The sequence below is a fragment of the Erythrolamprus reginae genome, chromosome 1 (genome assembly GCF_031021105.1).
Source record: "Erythrolamprus reginae isolate rEryReg1 chromosome 1, rEryReg1.hap1, whole genome shotgun sequence".
Taxonomy (NCBI): Eukaryota; Metazoa; Chordata; class Lepidosauria; order Squamata; family Dipsadidae; genus Erythrolamprus; species Erythrolamprus reginae.
In genome coordinates, this window is record NC_091950.1 from 315,575,593 (window position 1) to 315,597,091 (window position 21,499).

Consider the following 21,499-nt stretch of genomic DNA (forward strand, 5'->3'; position numbering starts at 1 on the left):
CAGAAATGGGCCATTTATGTTTGGTGTTGTTTGGTTTTAAATGATAGGGTTTTATATGTCTTTTTCTCTTTTAATATTAGATTTGTTCCACTGTAACATTGTTTTATTATTGTTATGAGCCGCCCCGAGTCTTTGGAGAGAGGCAGCATACAAATCTAATAAATAATAATAATAATAATTATTATTATTATTATAATTATTATTATTATTATTTTCCCATCTTCTGGTGGGCCTGGTAGGTCCGTTTTTCGCCCTCCTCAGGCTCCAGAGGTGTCACTAGAATCTGGGGAGGACACCTTCCCCATCCCCCAAGTGGCCATCCAGGAGCCGAAAACGCCCTCCCAGAGCCTCTATGCAAGCCGAAAATCAGCTGACCAGCACGCACATGTACATTGGAGCTTAGCTAGGGCAACAGCTTGCATGCCGGCAGATATGGCTCCACATACCATCTGTGGCACTGCATAGGTTCGCCATCACTGCACTACTGGATCACATCATACTGGACAACTAATCTCCCCACTTTTTAATTCAGGATTCAAGCCTTGGTAGGGGATGGCATTGCTTGTGCTTTTGGACAATCTCTGGCAGCAGTAGGATGAAGGTTGTGAAACCATCCTTACTCTATTGGACCTGGCAACAACATAGTATCTTTGTAGGATAGTCGGTAATGGGATAGAAGAGATCAGCCCCTATCCTGGTACACTCTTCCCCTATTCAACATCAACATGACGCCAGTGGGTGACACCTTGTGTCACCATGGAATATGGTATCTTCAAAATATTAAGGATACCCATATACACTTTTCTGCCCCTAGTGACTTAACCAATGCAGCTGATATCTTATTCTAGTAACTAGAGACTACGGGAGCCTAAATGAGGAACACAAAACTTCAACTGAATCCTGATAGGATTAAGTGATACTGGGTTTTGGGGCCCTATGGCTCTTATTTATTTATTATTATTTATTAGATTTGTATGCCGCCCCTCTCCGCAGACTCGGGGCGGCTCTAATACTATGCCAGTGATCTTTTTTGGCTTGGGTGCCAAAAGGGTGCATGTGAACATCCATAATGCAACGCCCTATGGAGGCGCGCCCTCCCGCACTGCTACCCCGCAAATGTACACAGGCTTCACTGAAGCTTCTGGATTTCCAGTAGACCTGTTGGGCCTCCTGAAGTCTGGGGATGGTGATAAATGGCCCAACAGGCCAACTGGAAATTCAGAAATGAAAGAAAGTGGAGTTGCCTTACTATTAGATAGATAGTTGCAACCAGGCCTTGCACACCTCGGCCCATTTCATCGGGAATCTTTCTTGAAGGCCTGTGTAGCTCATAACAGAGCTCCATATCGATCTAGAGCTCTGTTATCAGCTGTGGAGGCCTTTCCTAAAGGCCTTTCCTGAAGGCCTCTCTAGCCGACAACAGAGCTCCAGATTGAACCAGAGCTCTGTTATTGGCTGAAGAGCCCTCCAGAAAAGGCCTGTGTAGCTCATAACAGAGCTCCAGATCGATCCAGAGCTCTGTTATCAGCTGCGGGGGCCTTTCCTAAAGGCCTCTCTAGCCGACAAAAGAGCTCCAGATCAATCTGGAGCTCTGTTATTGACTGAAGAGCCCTTCAGAAAAGGCCTCTGTAGCTGGTAACAGAGCTCTGGATCGATCCAGAGCTTTGTTATCAGCTACACAGGCCTTCAGGAAAGCCTTCCCAGCTGCAGAAGAAATGGGGCCAGGTGTGCGAGGCTTGGCTACAGCTGTCCAAAGCCGAAGAAGTTCCTGAAGACCTCTGACATTGAAAAGGAAGCTGAGGGTGAGCACACAAGTGAACAGCTCGTTGGCCTGTTTTTGCCATGGGAAGAGCAAAAACGGCTGAAAAAGCTGAAAATCAGCTGGCCAACACACACATCCACATTGGAGCTAGCATAGGGCAGCACCTCACATGCCCTCAGATATGGCTCTGTGTGCCACCTGTGGCATGCGTGCCATAGGTTCACCATCACCGTACTATGCCGTCATTGGTACTTGGGTGCAGTGTTCCAAACAGATTTAGTGCACAATTTGCAGATCCTTCTATGTTTGTGACTCCTGCTCAAAGAACAGGTGTCAATCAAAAATAGGAGGGTTTTTGCGCAGCTTTGTGTTATGCACCTACAGTGCCCCTATCTGGATCGGGAGACTTTGGTCAAGGATGCCCTAGTCATCTCTCAAATAGACTACTTTTAATACGCTTTACATGTGATTGCCTTTGAAGAGTATTTGGAAGGTATGGCAGGGTGCAAAATGCAAAGGCGTTGATCATGTGTTGCCCAAAAACAGTACACATTACACCTCTGCTCTGTGAGTTGCACTGATTTCCAGTTTACTTCTGGATCCCATTTAAGGTCCAGGCTTTGACATTTAAAATCCTCTATGGCATGGGATTGGGTTTATGGGACCAACTCCATGCAATTACATCTGTCCACTGCATCGGGAAATATGCTGCAGGTCCAATCTATGAAAGAGCTTCATCTGGCAAGTGATGGTCTTATTTGCCATGGTACACACCCTCTGGAACATCATCTCCACTGAGATGAGATTGGTCCCATCCTTGACATCTTTCTGGAAGTCTCTTAAAGCACAACTGGCTGGATCAGCAGGCTTGGAGATCTCAATGAAATGATGGCTTGATGAAATGGCTGCGTTGTTTTTAACATCAATGCTCTCTGTTATTTTATTATTATTGATGTCTTTTATTTGCCGTTTTAATATTTGCATGTTATAATTGCTTTTACCGTAAGCCACTTACAGTCCCTCTACTCTTGAGATGGGCAGATATATGTGACACATAAATAAATAATATGAAATGACAACAGCCATATAAGCAACATAATGTTATGAAAAGTGTGCACAGAAGAGTTTAAAAAAATTAATAAATAAAAAAAGCTGACAGCTGGTTTTACAAATGAGTTTTAAAATTAAGATTCCTTGACAAGAATCTTCAGTGATACCTGCCCAATGCCAGATTACAATCTGAGAAAATAAGAATGAATTAGAGCTTAGTCTTTAAAAGACATGTGAAGACACAGCACAAATCTTTAGCAGCAATATGAAAATGGCTTGACGTTATTTGGAATGAAGCAAATAAAATAATACTAATAAAATGTCACACCTGGACAGAAGCAGGATGCATGGTTAAAATAGTACTGGTTGGTGTATTATCTGCAAAACTGACCCAATTTTCTTGATGTGGTGGAGGTGAATGGCCAGACCACACTGGATCACCGGAATTACAGGAGCCTAAAAATCAGAATGCATGTCAGTTTCAAAATCATTATAAAAGTCTATTCAAGAAATGTCTGTCTTGAAACACTTTTAAGAAGTTAGCTGAAACAGTGGTTAGCTCAAGGCTAATAATATAGATTCAAATGAAATTTAAGTTCAAGCCACACACTCTTTTAAAGTCTGCATTCTTGATGTCCTAATTCATACACCGATTTCAAAATAATTCTCTCAGTAACCTACTAATTGTGTTAACCATTATTACTACAAAGATTGCTTAGCAAGGCTTGGTTTCCTAATCTGTCAATCAGACATGTTATAATTTGCAGTTTTCTAGCAGAACAAATTTGAATGTAACAAATTGGGCATCCACAAATCTGAATGTGTAGCAAGAGCAATGAATGAGCTTAAGACTTATATCTAATAAACTTTAATACACAACGATATATTGCCAGAGATACTTTCTGTAATAAATATCACCTTCCCCCAGGCTTTTTTATATCTTATGTTTGGTATATATGTGTTGTTTGGTTTTAAATATGATAGGGTTTTATATGCTTCTTTTTAATATTAGATTTGTTTCGCTGTAATATTGTTTTTATTATTGTTGTGAGCCGCCCCGAGTCTTCGGAGAGGGGCGGCATACAAATCTTAGCTATTATTATTATTATTATTATTATTATTATTATTATTATTATTATTATCATCATCATCATCATCATCATCATCATCATCCAAACCATGGTTGAAATGGGTGAGTCTTTTGCTTTTAACTAGATAAGAGACTTTTGAGCTCCTTTTGATGACACACTGTTGGGGGTTTCCTAGTTCAGCAGAATTCTCTGGTCAACTATGAAACCTCAAATTAAAATTTTAATTTCCGAAAGACAAGTAGCTACAATGGCAGAAGCATTACAAACCTGGGTTTCAAGAAATGTGTTCCCATATTCACCCAAAAGCCGTATCAGTTTGCACTGATTGTTCCACTATGCCTAAAATGAATTAACTAACCTGGCCCCACTCTCCTGCAAAATAAGGAGCAAATGACATCCATTTTCAAGATCTCAATTTACCCATCTGAATCCCATCTTATTTGAAACAAGGTATGAGGACATACTCATATGGACTTAAAAAATGTTACAACTGCAAATTGAACTAGGTTGACATATAGAAACATAGAAGACTGACGGCAGAAAAAGACCTCATGATCCATCTAGTCTGCCCTTATACTATTTCCTGTATTTTATCTTAGGATGGATATATGTTTATCCCAGGCATGTTTAAATTCAGTTACTGTGGATTTACCAACCACGTCTGCTGGACGTTTGTTCCAAGGATCTACTACTCTTTCAGTAAAATAATATTTTCTCATGTTGCTTTTGATCTTTCCCCCAACTAACTTCAGATTGTGTCCCCTTGTTCTTGTGTTCCCTTTCCTATTAAAAACACTTCCCTCCTGAAACTTATTTAACCCTTTAACATATTTAAATATTTCGATCATGTCCCCCCCTTTTCCTTCTGTCCTCTAGACTATACAGATTGAGTTTATTAAATCTTTCCTGGTAGGTTTTATGCTTAAGGCCTTCCACCATTCTTGTAGCCCATCTTTGGACCCGTTCAATTTTGTCAATATCTTTTTGTAGGTGAGGTCTCCAGAACTGAACAGAGTATTCCAAATGTGGTCTCACCAGCACTCTATCTAGTGCTGGAATGGCTAATTGTGCGCAGCTCTGCAGTTATGGAGCACAAGTGCAGGATCGAGTGCAATTTTGCTTCCTGCACTTGTGCAGCTAGCAAAATCTCGCACAGGGACAGGAGTGCGGGCCCGTTTTGTTGAGGTTTTTTGCTTCCCCGCTGTGCACAATTAGCTGTTCCGGCAGTAGCCCAACAGTAGCTTTTATCCATGCAATGTAATAAACCCTAAATATGAGTTCATACTATTCCTATGTTTACATTACATATTATGCCCAAACACATAAAGTATATTGTGCTTAACATGAAGTATATTGTGCTTAACATGTTTATTTTCACACAAACGTACTAAGATAGTATTTGTGCTCCCACCACAAATTAGTCAACTTTTCAATTCAGATGTTGCAAAATTGAAATTAGAGATAATTCTTGACTTATGATTGTAACTGAGCCCAAAATTACAATTGTAAATCACTGCAGTTGTTAAGCAGGTTACCTCATGACTGCATTCAATTTTATTACCTTTTGGTATAATTATTTAGTGAACACCACAGTCATTACACAAATCCATTTTATCCAATGGGTTTTTATTTTTTATTTTTTTTGCTGGAAACTAGAACTAAACACTGAAAACTGGCAAAAAATAATAATAATGAAAAATTGTTGCCATGAGACTGCAGGATGCTGCAAACAGTCATAAAAGTTATCTAGTTGCCAAGCACCCAAAATGTAATCACAGGTCGGTGGGAGTTTGTGAGCAGCCATCATACATCAAAATCAGGTCATATGTAGCTTTAGAAGGTAGGAATAAAGATATCCACTGCTCTAAACTATATGAAAATGGAAAGGTATAAATATCAATGAATGAACTGTAATTACTTCATAATTACTGAAGAAGAATATATCAGCTTAATTATATTCATTTAGGGCTCTATCAAATTAGGGATTTCACACTATTTACATTCCTGGAACCATTCAACTCCCTACTCATTTGTCAATATACTGTATTTTTAGGATTATAAGATGTACCGGTGTATAAGATTGATTTATTGATTGATTGATTGATTTATTAGATTTGTATGCCGCCCCTTTCCGTGGACTCGGGGCGGCTCACAACACACTAAAACAATTCATAACAAATCTAATAATATACAATTTAAAATTTAAAATAGTTAAAAAACCTCATTTTTAAGCAGACATACCTACAAACATACCATACATAAATTATATAGGCCCGGGGGAGATGTTTCAATTCCCCCATGCCTGACAACAAAGGTGGGTTTTGAGAAGCTTACGAAAGGCAAGGAGGGTAGGGGCAGTTCTAATCTCTGGGGGGAGCTGGTTCCAGAGAGTCGGGGCCGCCACAGAGAAGGCTCTTCCCCTGGGGCCTGCCAACCGACATTGTTTAGTTGACGGGACCCGGAGAAGGCCGACTCTGTTGGACCTAATCGGTCGCTGCACCAAGCTTTCAAAAAAGTACCATATTTTTTGGAGTATGAGACACACTTTTTCCTTTGAGGTCCGTTTTTCACCACCCACCGGCTTCAGATGCTTTCCTGAAGCCTGGGGAGGGCAACAACGGCTTCCTCCTGCCCTCCATAAGGTCGAAAACCAGCTGTCCAGCACATTGGAGCTGACATAGGGCAACGTCTCACGCGAGCTCAGATTTGGCGCCGCGTGGCACCTGTGGCACACCTGCCATAGGTTCGCCATCACAGCTCTAGAGTGTCAAATGGGATGATCTTGAGTTTCCTTCACACTATATCACAGGCTAAGTTTGTGTCTCTCCAATGGCTGCTGTGTATTTTTTGGAAGATAATTTCTACACTTTTCCATCTCTCTCTCTCTCTCTCTCACACACACACACACACACACACACACACACACTCACAATTTCATGGCATCTAATTGCAATGGAGTTAGCAAGCTTTTCCCTAATGGAAAGAAGGGAAAAATCAAAATCTAGACTTTATCTAGTTGTGTGCGGCCGTATAGTGGTTTTATGAAGTAGTTCTGTACGTGCCGTCACATAACAATTGAGAAGTTAACATAGGGAACTGTAGTAGTATACTATAGTAGTATAGTGTTTGACTCTTAAAAGGGAAATGAATGGTAACAGGATGGTAGAAATGTGGAATTCAGAGATAAATGTGAGTATGTGTATCTTTTCTTTATTAATTTAGATCATATTCAACATGAAAAGCGGGCATAATTACCTTTTATGAGAGGGAGGGGGAAGAGAGAGAAAGGAGGGAAAGGGGGAGGGAGAGTGTGTGTGTGTGTTTTTCCCTTGAAAGCACAATATGACATGTCTGTGTCTATGGGGATACCAAAATAGGCTGGTTGAAATAAGATTTCAGAATTCATAGCTAACCTAGATGAGTTTCCCTTGAGTCAAAATCCAACTTCTTTGATGAAAACACAGGTTTCTTGGGAACTGTATGAAATACTTAGGTAGATTAATACACTATTGTTTGCCATCTGGAATGTTCTCTGATGTCAACTTCTACTTTACACACACACACACACACACACACATAAACTTCAGAGTAAGTGAAAGATTAACACTCTTTTTTGCTAACCTAGCAAGACTTTAATAGCAATATTATTTACACTTAAAGAGATGTTGGAATGGAAATTTGACACGAACATTGTCCCAGATTAAGATCTTGCTAAAATATTAATTCTTGTAGTCTGCTCAACAGTTTGTTTAAAAATACAGTATATATTTTGGCACAGAAAGGATGTCAATCCTCTTTAGAATACATCCAGGAAAACTCCCAAAAGCTCTGAAAAATCCTCTATATCTCTTGAATGTACGGCTAACCTATTTAAAGTTCTTCTAATTCTCTGTGGTCAAGTGAAAGAGAGGCAAGAATTGGAGAGACTGCATTTTCTAATCTTTATATAGTTAGTCCTTGACTTACAACCGCAACTGAGCCCAAATTTTCTGTTGCTAAGGCAAGATATTTGTTAAGTGAATTTTGCCCCATTTTTTGACTTTTCTTACCACAGTTGTTAAATGAATTTGCAGTTATTAAGTTAGCAACATGGTTGAGTGACTCCATCTCAGCACTGACTTTGCAAAGGGGGATCGCCTGACCCAGGACACTACAACCGTCATAAATATAAGTCAATTCCCAAGCATCTGAATTTTGAACACATGGCCATCAGAATACTACAACAGCCATAAGTGCAAAAAATGATCATAAGTCACTGTTTTTATGCTTTTCTCACTTTGATCGCTAAATAAACTGCTGTTAAGCTAAAGACTACCTGATACATTTGAATTTGGATCTGTGAAATTGAAAAAAAATAATTTGAACATTTCTAAAACTGCAGTAATTACCAAGGAATTTTATTATCATCTGCTAAAAATAAATTATTATAATCAGACAAATAACTGTAATAGGTTTTGTCTTTAGAAGGCACTTTAATTTTTTTTAAATTAACAGTAGATTAAGGAAGAAAAGTCAATATTGCAAAGAAAAATAAGCATTTCTCATGTGTATCTATATTCTCAATACTTAATTTTACAAAAACAAAATTCATGGATGCTAACACTAGAAAAATGCTTTTTAGCAAATAATGTGAACATGGGAAGTACCTCTATTAAAAAAAACAATAGCAGTTTACAAAATAAGGACGTAAAAACCTTGATTGTGAGTTACTTCCTCCCTCTTGCTGAAATAATTTTCAAGTCACTGCAGTGGTGTAATGTTGAATGTGACAGGAGGAGAAATTATGAAATATATGGCTATTAGCATTTAATTGTAATTCATTTAAATTACATGCAATTTATTTTTTGCTCCGGATTCATACACTTTTTGAAGCACAGTCCTTGGAGCACTGTAATGAAAGACTAAGTCTGGCTTCCCTTCATTATAAAATGTATTCTGTGTGATAAAGATACATTACCTGCCATAACTGTGCAGCAGGGTAACTAATATTCTGTTTAGTTAAAAATTAAAGTGCCTTAGTAGTCAGATTGTTCATATAAGAATCAGCAAATGGAAATTTAATTTGGAAAAAACAGTGTACTGTACTCCTAATAAAAGCTCGTAGTACTGCTGTTGTCAGGTTCCCTTGACAATCATTCTTGACTCTCCAATCTCCCTATAGCTCTTTCTTACCATTGTGGTGGGCAATTTAAAACGGATCAAGTACTGTACAAAGGCCAAGATGTCATAGCACTAGAAAAATAGTATAACCAGAAGTATTATAGAGTGATCCCTCGATTTTCGCGGGGGTTGCGTTCCCAGACTGCCCGCAAAAGTCGAATTTCCACAAAGTAGAGATGCGGAAGTTAAACCATAATTTTTTGCTATGGACAGCCAAAAACTACTCTCACGCACCCTTTTCCAAGGCCGCACAAGGAGCCGGGCTTGAAGTTGGGGGCAGGGAGCGACGAAAGTGCGGAGGCCGGCAAAGATTGTTTTGAATGTCGGCCGTCCCCCAGTGCCTCCCGCCCCCTCGCCGCTACCCCCTGCCCACCTGATCTGCCCCTCTCACCGGCTTTCTTGGGGCACGGGTCCTCCTGCAGCAGCGCTGGTGGCTACGGCTTCTCATCCTCCTCATTCGGCCGCTAGCCGCTCTGAGTGCTTTGAGAATGCCCGCCCCGCCCCTCTCGCAGTCCCTTAGCTGAGAGCGCTTTCATCCCAGCTGTCAGCGAGGGGGCTGCAGGAGAGGCGGGGCAGGCGTTCTCACAGAGAGAGAGAGCAACAGACAGAGTGAGAATAGAAAGAAGAGAGGGAGAGAGAGAGGGAGAAAGAGAGAGAGCAAGAGGGGTGGAGAGTGGAAGGTAGAGAGAGAGAGAAATGATAGAAAAAAGGGGATAAAAAAAGAGAAATGAGAAAATAATTGAAGCAGAGAATGACAGGAAAGAAAGAGAGAAGTGACTCTTGGTGATGACGTATGATGTCATCGGGTGGGAAAAACCGTGGTATAGAAAAAAAAAAAAGTGGAGTATTTTTTAATTAATATTTTTTGAAAAACCGTGGTATAGCCGTTTCGCAAAGTTTGAACCCGCGAAAATCCCGCGAAAATCGAGGGATCACTGTATATAGTAGTTAGTTACTACTATAACCAGAAGTGCTACATTGATTTTTTTTCTTTTACTGTTTCCTCTCTCATCCCTTCTCTACTGCACAGACATAAGGGAGACACAAATCTCACACACCTAGAGTGCGATGACTGATTGATTAAAGCCACACCTTTGGAATTAGCAGGAGGAGCATGGTTGCCTAATCCTGGTATATTCTCTGGGGTCAATGATAGTTCATTGAGATAATCCCAAGAGCAGCTGTCTTTCCCACCCCCAACCCCGCACCCAGAAACCAGCATCGTTTCCAAACAGAGGAAAGATTATGCAGGTCCAGATAAAACAAGGGACGGGCACATGATAAAGTGGCATGACTGGTTATTGTCATTTATGAATTTTTCAGCGAAAAATTTGGCTTCCTTCAATGTACAAATAGTCAGGAAGAATATAGTATCTGTGTGATATTGAACTATTCAAGCGTAAAAAAAGTTGAAGTACTAATGTGAACACACTACAAAGATCCTTTGAAAATAAAGAGGATTGTCTCACTGATTTCTCAGAACGAGAAAGGATGGGAGTTTGCAATGGTTCAGAGAAGAAGGTAAAGATTATTATCACCAGTGTTGGCATTGCCTGAATAAAATAGAATTCTTTATTGGCCAAGTATGATTGGACACACAAGGAATTTGTCTTTGGTATATATTCTCTCAGTGTACATAAGGAGAATAAAATATAAATTACATTCAACAAGAATAAAAATATATAACATTTATTGATATTCAAAATTATTAATAAGCTATCAAATTGTACTAGTGTCTGTATTCAAGATATAAAGTATGGTGAAAGTAACTTTTGTGCATATCACATGCAAGTCTGCCCATTCTAGATGCAGTCTATCTCAAAACACCGGAATGCCTAATGAGTTATTAAATTGTCTGAAAGGAATTTCAAAAGACCAAACAATGCAAGAAGACATTTCTTAATACCTGATGATTGTGCTTCGTTAAACGGAGTCCAGAAAGGGCCTGGTCCAGGAACAGGTTGCTCATTATTTCCTCCACTAGGATGGCGGCTGTGTTTCCTCCATGAATGGGGAGAAGTTGGTGGAGACTGCTGTGGTGAAACGACTGGAGATGTAGACTCCTAAAAATAAAGGAAATTAATAAGTGCTGAAATGTATTTGTAAAAATCACTTTTCTTGCGTAAAAACCAGTATCCCAGCAATGGATTTCTATTTATGTAATTTCTTCCCTTTCTTCTGTCCTTCCGAACCAGATTATGGGTAGTCCAAAAGTGACTTACAAGTGGTGCTTACATTTACAACAATTCCAGTGCTCTGCAAATATGTCATTTCTATTTGTAATTTTCCCAGCGGACTTCCAACAAGCATCAATGGCATCGTCAGGAGATTGCAAGTTGTAGTCATGCGACGCCTCACTAAACAACCATGGGTGAGTCACTTATCTACAAAGTCTTGCCATGGCTAAATGGAGTGGTCATGTGTAGTTTCCTTAACAATCACCTTATTTAGCAACAGATTTGCCAATCCCATATACATTGATGACTACCTTTATGAAAGTACAGTGGTACCTCTACCTACAAATGCCTCTACTTACGAAATTTTCTAGATAAGAACCGGGTATTCAAGATTTTATTGCCTCTTCTCAAGAACTATTTTCCACTTACAAACCCAAGCCTCTGAAACTGTGACCGGAAAAGACAGAGAGAAGCCTTCGTGGGGCCTCTCTAGGAATCTACTAGGAGGAAACAGGATCGGAAAAGGTGGGGAGAAGCCTCTGTGGGGCCTCTCTAGGAATTTCCTGGGAGGAAACAGGGCCGGAAAAGGTGGGGAGAAGCCTCCATGGGGTCCCTCTAGGAATCTCCTGGGAAGAAACAGGACCTCCACCTTCCCTGTGGTTTCCCCAATTGCACACATTATTTGCTTTTACATTGATTCCTATAGGAAAAATTGCTTCTTCTTACAAACCTTTCTACCTAAGAACCTGGTCACAGAATGAATTAAGTTCGTAAGTAGAGGTACCACTGTACATGGGGAGTTTCAGGGAATGACTTCTTTTACTACTCTCTATCTCAGTGTTTTTCAACCAGTGTGCCGCGAGACATGGTCAGGTGTGCCGCAAAGCTCAGAGAGAAAGAAAGCAAGAGAGAGAGAGAGAAAGAGAGAAAGAAAGCAAGAGAGAAAAAAAGAAAAAGAAAGCAAGGGAGAGAGAGAAAGAAAGGAAGAGAAAGAGAAAGAAAGCAAGAGAGAAAGAGAACAAGAGATAGAAAGAAAGAGAGAGAGAGAAAGAGAGAGAAAGAAAGAAAGAGAGAGAAATAGGGAGGGAAGGAGGAAGAGAAAGACATAGAGGGAGGTGGGGAGGGAGAGAGAAAGAGAGCAAAACAGAGAGGAAGGAAGGAACAGAAAGAAAGAGGGATGGAGAGAGAGAGAAAGAAAGAGGAAGGAAGGGAGAGAAAGAGGGAGGGAAAAAGAAATAGAGCGAAGGGGAGGAAGAGAGAGAGAATTTTTTGTCCAAACTTTTTTTAGCCGCCCCCCCCCCCCCAGGCTCAATGTGCCCCAGGGTTTCGTAAATGTAAAAAATGTGCCGCGGCTCAAAAAAGGTTGAAAATCACTGCTCTATCTAGAAGAAACTGTTTCTGCTACTGAATATATGAAGCTGGATTTCACACAAGATATACTTTTATTAGAACAGATTAACATGTTTTGAATGGGACAGGTCCTATCTTTTTGATTGCAGTACAGCACTACATGAATAAATTAATATCTCATTACTGAACAATTAAAATACTCCTCCAAACAATGACAGGTGCAGCTATTAAAACAGCAATTGTCAAAGATTCTTGTGGAATTAAATTTAGTTCTCTTAATTGAGAAACGATTGAAATAAACAAACAAAAACTACAGGGAATTATATGCTTGGTGAAAAGTCATGCTGCATGAACCAATTAACACTTGATGCTTTTTTGCCCCCTTTCAAGCAAAATCTGCTCAAAAGATTGGACATTCCTTTGAAGCAGATGTTAAGGATATATGTCAGAGAAGGGAGAAAAGCTCTATTCTAGCTTTGTTGATGAAAACCATTCCCACAATGTCCATGGGTCTTCTCAGGGCATGTTTTTCCCAAAGGTGATTTTTCAAGAGGCAACTGGACTTTCTGGTTTCTTCTCTGAAAACATTTCGCTTCTCATCCAAGAAGCTTTTGCCTATCTGGACTTCAGCAAAGCCTTTGATACGGTTCCACATAAAGAGCTGATAGATAAATTAGTGAAGATTGGACTTAATCCCTGGATAGTTCAGTGGATTTCAAGCTGGCTGAAGCGTAGACATCAGAGAGTTATTGTTAATGGCGAGTATTCTGAGCAGAGACAGGTTACAAGCGGTGTGCCACAAGTGTCTGTTCTGGGTCCTATTCTTTTTAATATGTTTGTGAGTGACATAGGGGAAGGTTTGGTAGGGAAGGTTTGCCTATTTGCCGATGACTCTAAAGTGTGCAATAGGGTTGATATTCCTGGATGGGTCTGTAATATGGTAAATGACTTAGCTTTACTAGATAAATGGTCAAAGCAATGGAAACTGCAGTTTAATGTTTCCAAATGTAAAATAATGCACTTGGGGAAAAGGAATCCTCAATCTGAGTATTGCATTGGCAGTTCTGTGTTAGCAAAAACTTCAGAAGAGAAGGATTTAGGGGTAGTGATTTCTGACAGTCTCAAAATGGGTGAGCAGTGTGGTCGGGCGGTAGGAAAAGCAAGTAGGATGCTTGGCTACATAGCTAGAGGTATAACAAGCAGGAAGAGGGAGATTGTGATCCCCTTATATAGAGCGCTGGTGAGACCACATTTGGAATACTGTGTTCAGTTCTGGAGACCTCACCTACAAAAAGATATTGACAAAATTGAACGGGTCCAAAGACGGGCTACAAGAATGGTGGAAGGTCTTAAGCATAAAACGTATCAGGAAAGACCTAATGAATTCCATCTGTATAGTCTGGAGGACAGAAGGAAAAGAGGGGACATGATCAAAACATTTAAATATGTTAAAGGGTTAAATAAGGTTCAGGAGGGAAGTGTTTTTAATAGGAAAGTGAACACAAGAACAAGGGGACACAATCTGAAGTTAGTTGGGGGAAAGATCAAAAGCAACATGAGAAAATATTATTTTACTGAAAGAGTAGTAGATCCTTGGAACAAACTTCCAGCAGACGTGGTTGGTAAATCCACAGTAACTGAATTTAAACATGCCTGGGATAAACATATATCCATTGTAAGATAAAATACAGGAAATAGTATAAGGGCAGACTAGATGGACCATGAGGTCTTTTTCTGCCGTCAGTCTTTTATGTTTCTATGTTTCTAAGCTTCTTCAGCTCTTCTTCAAAAAGAACTGAAAAAGTTTCTTGAATGAGAAGTGAAACATCTTCAAAGAAAAACCAGAAAGTTCAGTTGCCTCTGAAAAAGCATCTTTGGGACATTTTGACAATGGATTTTACTCTGTACATGAAACATTCACCAAGGATAGTACAGTAGACCCTCTGGTCACAATCATAATTTGTTCCATAATTTTGGTTGCAAACCAATTTGGTCGTGATCTGAACCTAATTTTAGAAAATTAGCGCTTACAAAAAATGATGTGGAAAGGGAAATTGGATGTGGGGAAAAAAATATTTGGTGAATTTTTGGTCGCAACCCGATTTGGTTGTGGTCAGACCAGAGGTTCTACTGTAGTTTGTAATCAAAAGTTCTGGCGAAGTAAAATCCGCAGAAAAGTTTCTCATTCTAATTTACAGCAGTTCAAAGCTGTCTGATACTCAGTAGATAGGGTACAATTTTTCCATCATTTCTTTTCTTATTGCAATTGTTCTCCATGACATTTGACAGGAAATACTCTTTCAAGAAAATCTTTCTGTTAACACAATCTCTGGATCAAGCCCAGCTTGTTCAGACACGCCTGTTTCCAAAGCATTCAGTAAGAATATATTATATGCTTCTAATGGAATTACATTACACGTTCTGCTGCCAGGACCAGATACAGAAAACAGTTGAATGTTTATCACCTCTATGATAAAGGTTTTCAGTTGAAGGTAGTCAGATGAAAAGTAATCAATAAAGACTGCCTATATTTAGCAATCTGTTCTAAGCAAGGTAAACAACCTGGTCAAAATGGTATTACTATGGATACATGAATTAGGGCTGTGCAAAGCCTTCCAAAGAGGTAATTTTTTTCTGTGTGGGAACACGTAGGAAGCATCTTTCCTGAAATAAGTTATTTACAAGAACTGCATGGAAGCTAATCTCAGATCTTTACACATGCATACATGGACATTCATTTTGCTTCATTTTAGCTGTTGCAACTTTTTGATTTTATATACTTCCTGCCAATGATTTTCACTTTTTTGCTCTTAATTTTTAACCTGCTTTTTCTCCCTGATGTTGGATCAAGATCAACTTTCTTTAAATTAAGGCAAGTCAACCATAGACGGCAAATCTTTACATCCAAATTGTATGAGACCGGAGATCTGGACTAACCTAATTCTATGCAGATGACTGCAGGTTTTTAATATCTTCCCTACAAAATATTTTTCAGAACAGGTGTCTAATTTGCAGTCGCATGTAGTCCTGGACAGCTAGTAATGTAGCACCACAAGAACATAAAAGTATAAAAATAATAAAGGAAGTTTGATTTGTATATATATTCACTATATTATATATTTTATATGCAGCTCAATAAAATTCCTCTTTGCTCAATGCGGCCCATGCAGGCCAAGAGGTTGGATAACCATGTCTTAGACCTTGACAAATTTGATGCCAACCAAAATGGCACTCAATATCAACAGAGAACAAACTGCAACTTCTCAATACAAAGGAGGCAGAAGAAAGTTATTATTATTCAAACATATGGATAGCTGGAAAAATGGCATTTAAAATAGTGGTTAAATATATTGCTTAAACAACAGAAAGATTAGTACACAATTTATTAGACAAATTAAAGTAAATTAGAGGTAGCTAAGCTTACAAATATTGTTTTTATTTTAACACATCACAGAACTTGACATGAAAGACGCATGTACCCCTAAGTCAGCCTCTAGATTACATTACCTGTTGATCTGTAGATGGACGTTGCTGAACTATATCATGGCTCACAGAGCCCTTTTTAGCTTGTATTCTGCCTGGTGGAGGAGGAATTGCACCTGAATAGGAAGATGAGTTATCACCATCTGAAGCATATAAGGATGAATGCCTTAATTCTTGCTCATTCTTTGACATCACAAACCGGGGTAGGGGGAGGTCTTTGACTGTCAAAATAAGATGACATTGATTAAGAAACTTACATTACAAAATTCCTTTGACTAATAAATTAAAATATAATTTTACTTTGAGCTGTTGGTAAAATTCTTTGTTAAATCATATTGCATTACTATGGAAATAACTAGGATTGTGACAGTTCAGCTAAGATCCAAAAAACAATTATCTTTAGTATCGGTATTTTCAAATATAGAAACATCAATACAGGTAATCCTCGACTTACAGCTCATTTAGTGACTGTTCAAAGTTGCAACACTGAAAAAAATGATTTAAGACCGTTTTTCACAGTTATTATCTTTCTAGTATCCTCATGGTCACGTGATCAAAATTCAGACTATTAGCGGGTTGCTGATGGTATGGATAAGGATGTCGCACTGGTAAGAAAAGTTGTGCTGTGCGCATAGTTTTCCTTCTCCTGTGAGCGTGCATCCCAGTGGTTTTTTGCTTTTGCGCATGAAGCAGACTCTTGTGAGGGGACGCGCATATGCGTGAGATTTTGTTGATTTCTTGCTTCTGCGCATGCACACAAGCAAAAGAATTGCCAAAAACCCCTCTCATGCACATCCCGTTGTGAGATTTTTCTTCCTGTGCATGCGCAAAAGCAAAAAAATACTGGGACGGCCACACGCGCATGCAGGAAAAGGGAAGCTTTGCACACAACGCACCGGTAGTGGCGGGATTGGGAATCCGCCCGATTCAGACACTTGGCACCTGGTTCATATTACCGTTGCTGTGTCCCAGGACCATATGATCCCCTTTTGTGACCTTCCGACAAGCAGAGTCAATGGGAAAGTCAGATTCACTTCAGAACCAGGTTATAAACTTATCTACTACAGTGATTCACTTAAAAATTGAGGCAAAAAAGGTGATAAAATGGGCAAAATTAACTTAACAAATGTATAACTTAATGTCAGAAAGGTGGGGCTCAAATTGAGGACTACCCGTACTTCAATCTAAATATAAATTTTAAATGTTTTAAAAGGGATATTTTCAAAATTTCCTGACACTTTAAACACATCTTTTATCATTTAATATTTTGTGTTTGTCAGAAAGCATTTAATTCATAAATATGGATACAGGAGTGCTGTAACAGCGAGACACTTCCATGAAATAAAAAAATACAATTTACAAACGTATGTAGTTTTGAATCATTTTTGTCAATAAATCAATGAATAAGTTTAATGTTTTTAGTCATTTGTTTAATTGGGTTCTCTTGATCTAGTTTTAGGACTTGTAGGTAGAACAGATGATGTTTTAGGTCACATTTATGCAGAAATACTGAAAATTCAAAAAGAATCCACAAACCATTAAAAACACTGTATGTATTTGCATTGAAACAATAAGACATATCTTAAGGAGATGTATCACAATAACTTAATGCTGAGCTTAAATCCACACTTAAAGCATTTTAAAGGAGTCTTGACCAACTAAGCTGAACCTTAGTTGGTCAAGAATCAAAATAGTTTCAACTCAGATTCGTGCAAAAACTTGCATCTATTAATGGAAAAATTGATGCTTATTTTAACAAGCAAACTCTCTTATTGACCCCCTCAGAGAGGGTCCGCAACTTGGGCGTCCTCCTCGATCCACAGCTCACATTAGAGAAACACCTTTCAGCTGTGGCAAGGGGGGCGTTTGCCCAGGTTCGCCAGGTGCGCCAGTTGCGGCCCTATTTGGACCAGGAGTCATTGCTCACAGTCACTCATGCCCTCATCACCTCGAGGCTCGACTACTGTAACGCTCTCTACATGGGGCTACCTTTGAAAAGCGTTCGGAAACTTCAGATCGTGCAGAATGCAGCTGCGAGAGCAATTATGGGCGTCTCTAAGTATGCCCATATCACTCCAACACTCCGCAGTCTGCATTGGTTGCCGATCAGTTTCCGGTCACAATTCAAAGTGTTGGTTATGACCTACAAAGCCCTTCATGGCACTGGACCAGAATATCTTCGGGACCGCCTCTTGCCGCACGAATCCCAGCGACCGGTTAGGTCCCACAGAGTCGGCCTTCTCCGGGTCCCGTCAACCAAACAATGCCGTCTGGCGGGACCCAGGGAAAGAGCCTTCTCTGTGGGGGCCCCAACCCTCTGGAACCAGCTCCCCCCTGAGATTAGGATTGCCCCCACCCTCCCTGCCTTTCGTAAACTCCTTAAGACCCACCTCTGCCGTCAGGCATGGGGGAACTAAACATCTCCCCCTGCCCATGTTGTTTTGCCATTGATTGATTGACTGTGTGTCTGTTTTTATATACATTGGGATTGTTTTATGAATTTATTAATTTTAAACTGTAATTAGATTGGTGGGCATTGGATTTGTTATTATGTACTGTTTTTATTATTGTTGTGAGCCGCCCCGAGTTTGCGGAGAGGGGCAGCATATAAATCCAATAAATCTAATCTAATCTAATCTAATCTTGAAAAATGTAGTGTTGCAGCTATCTCCCTATCCCCCAAGAGCACTTTTAAAAATATTTAATCCACTGCAATTTTTTTGGTATCTAATGAAGTATCACAATCTGGGCTTTTAGCTTGATAATTTCAAAAGTACCTCAAGTACATAACGGCATAATACCCGAGTTTCTCTGGTTGTTCTTTTTTCTACCCACTTCTATACTTACTGACAATGAATGCAGAAACCTTACTAGGCACTAGTATTTCATTCTTCTCTAGGTTCACTTATATATGCCTATCTCCCACTACAGGAAAAAAATGATTAAATAAGCAACGACTTTGAGAATAAGTTAAAGTGAAAATTAGGTCAAGTTGTTTGACATTCCTTTTCATATTAGCACAAATTTCTGCATTTCCCCCTTACACTTAAAAATGCACGACAATCTTAAAGCTGAAAGGTTTATGCATTCTTCCCTGAAAATAGGATCTACTCCAAAAATAAGACCCATCCTACTTTTGAGCACATAGACTAAGACCTCCCCGAAAATAAGACCCTAGAGAAGGGGTGGCATCGGACCAGAATACTTCCGGGACCATCCTCTGCTGCACGAATCCCAGCAGCTGATTAGGTCCCACAGAGTGGGCCTTCTCCGGGTCCCGTCAACTAAGCAATGTCGTCTGGTGAGGCCCAGGGGAAGAGCCTTCTCTGTGGTGGCCCCGGCCCTCTGGAACCAACTCCCCCTGGAGATCAGAACTGCCCCCACCCTCCTTGCCTTTTGTAAGTTGTTGAAAATTCACCTTTGCCACCAGGCATGGGGGAAACTGACATCTCCCTTAACTATTTTGGTTTATGTATGGTTTGGTTGGGTTGTGTGGTTATTTTATCATAAGGGTTTTTTAAATTGTGTTTTTAAATATTGGATTTGTACATTGTTTATTATTGTTGTGAGCCGTCCCGAGTTGTCGGAGAGGGACGGCATACAAATCTAATAAATTATTATTATTATTATTATTGTTATGGTGGAAAGTCCTGGGAAGCATGGCTGGAGCGTGTGCATGGCCATAGGGGCGAACAGCTGACAAGCAGCTGTGTTGTGCTGCCACTGGAAGTCTTGTAGCTGCTGTCACCTTTCTGTTCTTCGCATCGGCTGGACACCTGATTGCCTGCTGGTGCCGCTCATGGCCAGCCCAGCCCATGAGATGGGCCTGTGGATGAGCAGCTAGTCGGCGCTGTCCTGATGTGTCCCGCCACCTCGCTCATTGTTGGACTTGCCAGTTCTGATGGCTGCAGCTTCATGCCCTTTCCACTCCTGTGTGTGTGTGTGTGTGAATTCTGTGATTGCTCCACTTTCTTGTGATAGTAAGAATGCTAACACAAGTCACACATGAGACAGTTTTATGAGTTCCTTATTTCATTTTTGAGGAACTAGCCCAGTTATATATCACAGTCAGGCAACAGGCATATTTTTAAATTTGATTTTAATATTATTTCAAGTCTTACCAGAATTTAAACTTTCCATTCGTAGTGGAAACCCGGACTGAGCCACTGCAACAAGTTTCAAAGCAATGTAGAATTGGCTTCTTCCAAAGTATCCAAGTCTAGTTGCGCCACAAAGTTCCATGATCTACAGACAGATCAATATAGATAATGTGAGATTGCATCTGTCTATTAATAAATAATTCCAAAATCAAAAGTTAATGACACTGAGCCATTTCTCAATAGCTACATATTGTAGCAAGACAATTTCATGATGCATGGGTGCATATTAATTATTAATTTCCTCATAGATAATATGCATGCAGCACTGCACAATGTAGCCGTGCATTTGTAACTGTAATGAAAAAAATGGCAACCTTAAATGCACATTTTAATAGCCACTGATTCAAAAAAAATAAAATCCACAAAACCAGGAACAGAATGCATATCTATAGGTGACTGAAATCATAGGAATATTGACTACAAATTGGAGCCCTTTGTTTAACGATTCTGTTCACCAATAATGCTAAAATGTTATAAGATACTCTGAAAAATATGGTACAAAATGCACTTTTTTACCCCCTTAAAAGAGGCTGAAAATTTGGGTGTGTCTTATATTCCGAATGTAGGGTAGGGTTTGTTTGTTTTTTAAAAGCTTTCCCCCCCAGTACTAAGGAGGTACTAACAATCTTCCTGGCTTGCAAGATTTTTTCATTGCTACTCCAAAGTTTTTTCCCCAGCCCCAAGTCTTTGCAGACTTGTTTTCATTGCTACTCCCTCCCAAAAAAATGTTCAGCCCCAGATGGGATAAAATGATATGCTGAACTGACCAAACTAAGGATGCTAGCCAGATGAGTACCTGGTAGATAGATATTTTCCACCTATTTTCTTCCCCCCAAGCTAAGGTGCATCTTATATTCCTGGACATCTTATACAGTGATACCTCATCATACGAACTTAATTGGTTCCAGGAGGAGGTTCGTAAGGTGAAAAGTTCGTAAGATGAAACAATGTTTCCCCTAGGAATCAATGTAAAAGCAAATAATGCGTGCAAATCCTTCAGGAAAATCCCAAACTTTAGAAGGGAGGCGAACAGAGGGCAGGGAGGAGCAGCTAAAGGGGGCGGGTGGAAGAAGCAAGGCTAGGCTAAAGGGTGAGTGGGAAGGAAGAAAGGCAAGGGGGGCACCCCTCCCTTTTCTTTCTTCAAAAGACACAGTTTCAGTGCCTTTGCAGGCATGCAAAATCTTTACTCCTCCAAGCTGCCCCTCCCTTTTCTTTCTTCAAAAGACACAGTTTCAGTGCTTTTGCAAGCATGCAAAATCTTTACTC

The 21,499-nt window shown here is 39.8% G+C and overlaps 1 protein-coding gene across 13 annotated transcripts in view; it reads right to left on the reverse strand.

The window, feature by feature from the left end:
- Window positions 1-21,499, reverse strand: part of REPS1 (RALBP1 associated Eps domain containing 1) — a 63,313-nt gene that overhangs the window by 32,648 nt on the left and 9,166 nt on the right. For 6 of the 13 annotated variants that reach the window (XR_011557434.1, XR_011557436.1, XM_070733617.1 and 3 more), the window contains exons 2-5: window positions 20,195-20,318; window positions 16,098-16,294; window positions 10,970-11,126; window positions 3,141-3,268 (exon numbers count right to left, since the gene is read on the reverse strand). Coding sequence is in view for 10 of the 13 variants with exons in the window: in XM_070733617.1 (XP_070589718.1) it covers window positions 3,141-3,268; window positions 10,970-11,126; window positions 16,098-16,294; window positions 20,195-20,318 (606 nt within the window). In the remaining 3 variants the exon portion in view is untranslated. Of the gene's footprint in view, window positions 1-3,140; window positions 3,270-10,969; window positions 11,127-16,097; window positions 16,295-20,194; window positions 20,319-21,499 lie in introns of all 13 variants that reach the window. The other 7 variants (XR_011557435.1, XM_070733622.1, XM_070733619.1 and 4 more) reach the window with 3 other exon arrangements.